The following is a 6,642-nucleotide window of genomic DNA, read 5'->3' on the forward strand; positions in this document are numbered from 1 at the left end:
CAATCTAAAAAACGAACAATTTGTATGAAAGGCTGAATCGTTCATTAAACCTGTTAAGATGAATTATTTAGTCATTAATTATTGACAACCTTATTGGAGATGTTTAATGGTATCATTAAGACCAATTTAGCATTCTTATACTACAGTGCAGCATGTAAACTGAAAAAACTGCTGTAATGTTTTTTGCATGTTATTTTACCTGAAAGTTCCTTGTAAATAAAATCCCATCAATTTCATCAGGAATCAACTTCCAAAAACACAAAACTAATGAATCAAGGTCTTTATTTTCTGACAAATGTGTGGAGCTCAGTCTTAACATAGAGAAACACATTTTCTACATTTACACGGATCCAAAAGTGATCGATAATGGCCAGACCTTTCTGAAAACAGGGGAATACTATTGGATTTGTTTCTCTCTCAAAGGGTTGGAACCACACAATGAGGGGTTGCAGATGGGTCGATTAGATACTGTACATACACACTGCTGAAACCTGAGGGCTTTGCATTGTCATATCTTACAGACAGGTCAGTGGTCCAACATCTAGAGTGAAAATTACTTGTAAAACAAAAATAAAAAAATGGTCATCGCATTTCGTACAATAGTTAGACGCAAAGCTCTCTGACAGTTCAGAGGTAAAGTAAGAATAGAGGAAAGGGAGATCACTCGTTTCCTCTTCGACTCTTCTTGTGACTCTTTTTTGAACTCCTGTGAAGAAACAATACGATGTTGAATGGAATTAATCAAACAGTTGTTCATAATAACACTGGAGATATACAGGAACATAAGACGAGGATCATGTGATGTGATATTTAAAAAAAGCTTCAGAAAACTACTATACAGACTTTGTGGTGACATTGTTTTGGTTCAGACTAAAATGTATCAGTAACACCACATATCAAGAACCAAGAAGTACTGATATAAAACGGTTTTCATGGACAAAGTTATTGTTGGGCTTCTTGTTTCCAGACAACATTCAGTAACTTTGGATATTTTGTTCAATGAAAATAAGAATTTTGCAAATTTTTTGGAAACTCTGGTCTTGAATCTTTGCCATTACCTTATAAACCTACAAACAAATGAGACCCAGCCGAACATATGCAAATAGATTTGCATATTGTAGTCACAATAACAGTAGCATCACTCACCTCTCTGGGGACTTTGAGTGGCTGCGATGTCTGTGGCTTCTGTGGTGACCTGGTTCACAATAGTGACAGAATAAGTAACACAACCATCTTCAAACCATCACATACAGTAAGAAGTTAATTTCTCTTCTACACATCATTAAAAAAAAAAAGCTTTTCTCAGACTCGATCAGTACATCTGTGTTACATTGAATTGAAATAAAAAGAAAACAAATATTTGTGTTCACAGCAGGCTGCAGGTTAGTGCACATACAATTAACTAAGTAAAAACTAAAAACTATGAAATCAACAACATCAATTTAACCGAGGCCATTGTTTGGATCTCAAGTCAAGCTAATAAAATATCCAGTATTTAAGTTACAGTGAAGCAGCAAAGCTAAGACGACCTGCGAGGTTTCAGATGTGTGTCATGTGATGCACGACAGGGGATCAGTGCATTAACCATTGAGATTTTACATGTAGGTGCAAATCAACATTGTAAAAATATACGTCTTTAGGGAAGTCAGACTACTTATATCACTCGGGTTGACGGAAAGATATATTTGCATAGAAATATCAATTCTACTTATTATGTTACCACGGGGTAAGAGAATGGAGGAAGAGATGAGGCCCAGAGTCGATCTCTGCAGTACACCGTCAAAGAGCTGCAGGAGATTATTTGCAATCTCACTTTTATTATAGTGCAACCATGACTCATCTTGCTGTGGCTTGTGTTCAAAGACATTCTGGTAGAGCTCAAAACATTCTTATGTTCTTTACACAGACTTCTGAGAGGTTTGTCGTGTTCACCTGGAGATTTGGAGCGGTGGCGTCTGTCTCTGGACCGGCTGCGGTGTCGGCGGGGGCTCTTGCTGCGATGGCGGTCTCTCCGGGGCGACGGGCTACGCAAGTACACGGAACAAAAAACACCAATGAGCGTGAGCTACATGTGTTTGTATTTAAAGGATTTCAGGTAAATGCCAACATACCTTCGCCTCTTTGGAGATCTGCTCCTCCTGGAAACATAAAGAAACCACCAAAGGGTTTGATTTAGAGCCGGACCCACGATTTATAACCACTTTACAAAGGGAACATGTGTAGCCGTGGAACGGGTTTTGGATAATTAAAACACAAACCGTCTGGGTGAGCGACTGCGTCTGTAACGAGGCGACGGAGAGCGTCGAGGCCGGTCGTTGTCACGGTAACCGTCCCGCCGTCTGTGGGGCTCAGGGGTCTGGAGTCTCTCCGGCTGCAAACAATACAAGTTAAGATAGGTTCACAGCGTAACAAACACCACAACGTTATTGTGTTTCAGAGAGCATTAAAGACCGACACGTCTTTCACCTGAAGAGGCTTCTGGACTGAAACATAATATTGTTAATAAAAAGGGACAACATGTGTTTCAGGGTTTCTATGAGAACAAATAGATGTGTTTTTAAACCATGTTGAGAATAAAAAATGTCACCTGTATATGACCATATCTTACATTGCTAATCACTATTATTCACTTCACAGTAAACCAGTTTTTAAACAAACATTATTACCTTCTCTTCCTCCTCATCTTCTTCACTGCTCTCCACCTCATCCAGATCTTCCTCCAGAGCGCTGATACGTGGATCCAACATCTCAGCCTCCTCGAGGACGTGTCTTTTCTGTAAGACACACACACACATCAGTGGTGTGGGCACTTGAATCGAGCTGTGTGTGTGTGTGTGTGTGTGTGTGTGTGTGTGTGAACAGATGAGGCGTAAACGTACCTGAAGTCGGGGCAGAATGATGTCACACATCCTTTCTGCATGAAGAAGCTCATCAATGAACTCGTCCACGTGCATCAACTCAAACTCTAAAACAAAAGAGAAAACATTTTATCAAACATCCACGACACAATCAGGGTTTGTTCTCATACTCTAAACACTACCTAGAATTTTATTTTGGCCCAATTGGTGAACCTAAATGATTGAAACTCTCACTGAACTGGAGAGAATGTTTCATCTTCATAAAATCTTGAGCAAACTTTTCAGTTCTGGGGGCCAATCAAGGGTTTTATTCCAAAAGTCTGGTGGGATGTTTGGCTCTTGTGTAGTTAGATAAAGGAAGAGCTCCACTGTGGAAACCACACTGTCTTGTTTGTTGTTTTATTTATACCTGCAATACAAAGAGCACTGACTGTTACTGCACGAACCACTGATTTGATTCCAGGGTGTGCATTGTGGCACAGTCCAAAATGAATCAAAAACTCACCCCCATTTCGGTTCTGACTCTTGACTCTTCGGTAATCGTTGTACAGCGGCTCCAGATATTTGTAGCAATCCACTGCAGTGCCAGTTAACCTCATGTACATCGCCCCAAGTAAACGAACATATCTAAAAAAGAAAATAAAAAACAAAGAGAGAGATTGATTAAATCCCATTTTTCAACTGCCGACATTCTTTCCTATGTTTTTTTTTTTTTTGGTGAAGGGACTACAGAGACAGTATTAACGTTATTCTCTAAATAGATTGAAACTCACTTGAAATCCTCATTTTTGATGAACTCTACAATGATGTCTTTTTCAGGTTGAATCTGCAGCATCTTCAGCGTGAGGCAGAGGAAAGGAGTGGGCTTTATGTTTCCTCCAAACACTCCACCGACATACTTCAACTCCATAGCTTTGTCAACAACCAGCTCAGCTGTGAATCACACAACATGCACACACTTTATTAACGGTCATTGTGAGACACAAGAGGACAAAAACTAACTGTGGACACAAAAACATGTGGGCTTACTTTTGTGTTAATATATTTTGTTGTCACATTAAGATTTCCCTTCCACGGAACAGGAAAATAAAGTACAAAACAGTATCAAAGTACATTATCTAGTAAAAAAACAAACGATAACTCCCAACTGTACGTAGCAAAAACTGTTTTAAAGAACCAGCTGATGGACCGATATGACAATTAAAATTATTTTTCGCTAAACAAATAAAAATACCAAAGATATATTGGGTACAGCTTTTACAATGTGATGATTTACCGCTTTTATTTGTTTACATAATAAATACATTAAGGGTATAAAATCAGCAGCTTAATCACTAATTAAAGAATCGTTAGTAGCAGCTCTAGTTTGTCTCACAATGTTCAAAGTGAACGTGTTCAGGGTTTTTAGCTCCTGGTCCGACAAAATAAACAGTTACAAAAGTAAACTTCGGGTTGTGGTAATTAACATACTTAGCTTTAGCCTACTTATATTTTTGCTATTTTTAACAGAACGTGACACATATGGTTCCGTAAACGTTAGAGAGAAACCCCACTACACTTCTCGTATATATTAAATTGCTTTCATTAGAGAACAGAGGAGTAAAATCCGCCAGGTTAACGTCATTAGCCGAGAGGAAGCTAACGTTAGCTCGTGGCTAACATGCTAACATGATACTCACCGGTCAGACCGAAGCACTCCTCCTTCCAGTATTTAGACTCGTAGATTCGAGTCCGGATGATTTTCTCCACCAGATACTGCGGGTTGGTCCCGTGTATGCTATTCGCATCTTTAACAGTTCTGTTTGCCATCGGAATGAAGAATGAATTACTCGGCTAGCATGGGCAGAACAGCGACAGCCTGCGATCCAACACCGGAAACAGTTTAAGAGACACTTCCTGTATTGTTTTTTTCAGAATGAGAGCGTCATTCTCAGAATTGACCTGCAGGTGTCGCTGTTTCTCTGCATAAAGAATGTTGAGCGGACTGGTCTATTTATTAAAACCGAACCAACAACAATAAAAACGGATGTGCAGGAAGGGAAAAGGTAAATAAAATCACACTGTTACAAATGTACTTGCTATAACACAAAATATATGATTGTAAAAAATAACTTTGATAAAGTATTTTTAAATAGGCCCGATGGGAACATTTAATTTGAACCAAATAGAAAAAAGAGCTCCACAATTTAAAGCTAGAACACATGCTATTTCTACGAGTAGAACGAACTGCTACCACTATATATAATTAAAACGATAGCATTATAACAATGTAAGACTTATTCTAGTTTCATATATATTTGTAGTTATTTATTTCTTACTTTATCCACCTGTACGTATTATTTATTGTATATTTTATAGAATATTAACTCATGATGTAATACACTCCAGTCCACTAGAGGGCAGCATGGACCATTAACGTTTCTTTGTAGCTCGCCATTAAAACTAGAGAAGAAGGAGAAGAAGAAGAAACGGAAATTACGCAGTTTTCGCGCGAAACCTCTGAATGATGCTGTGTGTCGTCTGAAGACTTGACCCTGTAAACGTTTCCTTTATTTCGATGCAGGGTTCGAATTAAAGCAGATACACGGACGAAGACAAGTCCTCGTGTTGTCCTGATTACTGTTTGTGTTGTTGTATCTGAGCTCGTGCAGCAGACCACGAGGACACAGGATGAAGTACTTCACCAGACTGAGAGTCCGGCGAGTCTACGAGTGGCGTGGAAAGCCTTTAAGTTTCAACAGGAAGTTAAAGACCTATGAATATGGGTGAGTACTAAGTTGATGTCTTTTGGAATTGTAACTGTTACTCCTTTAAATACAGTTGTGTAGTAAAATCTACAGAACTGCATCGTGTGTTAAATAAGAAAAATGAGTAAAAATACCTCCAGTACATCAAGTACATGTTACCCCAGTCAAAACGCATAAGATCACAATAGTCGTCGCTGTGCACGTATCTGTAGAAAGGGAACTCAGAAGCCCTGTTTTCAGCGATGTGACGATGCATTTTCCAGCTGATCCAAGAGGCTTTTGAAATAGTTTATTATTAGCTTAAGAAGTGAGCAGTTACATTTTCTCAACGCATAAAGGAGCACGTCATCCTATAGTTTATCACGTTATCAACATATCAAGAGATGCGTGGTTCTCACTGAACAGAAAGAGGATCATGACCTGTAATCTGTAAAGTAACTAAAGCTGGCAGGTGTAGCAGAGTAGAAATATAAAGTTGCACTTCTACTTAAATCAAAGTAGTAGTCCTAAAGTGTTGAAATACACCACTACAAGTAAAAGTCCTGCATTCATAATTAAGCATCAATAAAATCACCAAAGTATTATCATCAAAAGATACATTATGGTACATAAAGTACTCATAATGCAGAATGGCCCATTTTAGAATACTACATATTATATTATTGGTTCATATTTATTGATGCTTAATGTGTTCATTGATTTAATGTTGGTGGAGCTGGTAAAGGTGGAGCTAATTTTAACTACTTTCCATATGTCTGGGCAGCTTCATCTGTAATAATGAATCATGATTTTTTTTTTTGTTGATTAGCTTTGCATTAATAATCTGAATCTGTAAATCTCAGCTCTTTGGCCATCAGCGTGGAAGGTCTCCCGAGGAGCACTGTCATTAAGACCGGCCAACACATCCTCATAGAAGGAGAGGATGAAGACAGCCCGTATGTGGCCAAAGTCGTCCGGCTGTTTGGTGACGGTGAGTCACAGTCACTTGACGCTGGACTTGACTTCGTCCTCGAGGACATGTTGCCGAATGTCTTCTG

At 38.8% G+C, this 6,642-nt stretch overlaps 1 protein-coding gene across 1 annotated transcript; it reads right to left on the reverse strand.

Moving 5' to 3' along the window:
• Positions 1 to 568: 568 nt before the first annotated feature.
• On the reverse strand, positions 569 to 4,731 carry prpf38a (pre-mRNA processing factor 38A). The gene is made up of 10 exons (XM_031839303.1): positions 4,538 to 4,731; positions 3,632 to 3,791; positions 3,364 to 3,485; positions 2,880 to 2,965; positions 2,667 to 2,774; positions 2,259 to 2,371; positions 2,112 to 2,138; positions 1,933 to 2,024; positions 1,147 to 1,195; positions 569 to 706 (listed from the first exon to the last, which is right to left on the reverse strand). The coding sequence occupies exons 1-10, from the start codon at positions 4,665 to 4,667 to the stop codon at positions 661 to 663; spliced, it is 933 nt and encodes a 310-aa protein (XP_031695163.1). The 5' UTR covers positions 4,668 to 4,731; the 3' UTR covers positions 569 to 660.
• Positions 4,732 to 6,642: the final 1,911 nt, after the last annotated feature.

Source organism: Anarrhichthys ocellatus, unplaced genomic scaffold, assembly GCF_004355925.1.
Source record: "Anarrhichthys ocellatus isolate YVR2014 unplaced genomic scaffold, GSC_Weel_1.0 scaffold1476, whole genome shotgun sequence".
Lineage (NCBI taxonomy): Eukaryota > Metazoa > Chordata > Actinopteri > Perciformes > Anarhichadidae > Anarrhichthys > Anarrhichthys ocellatus.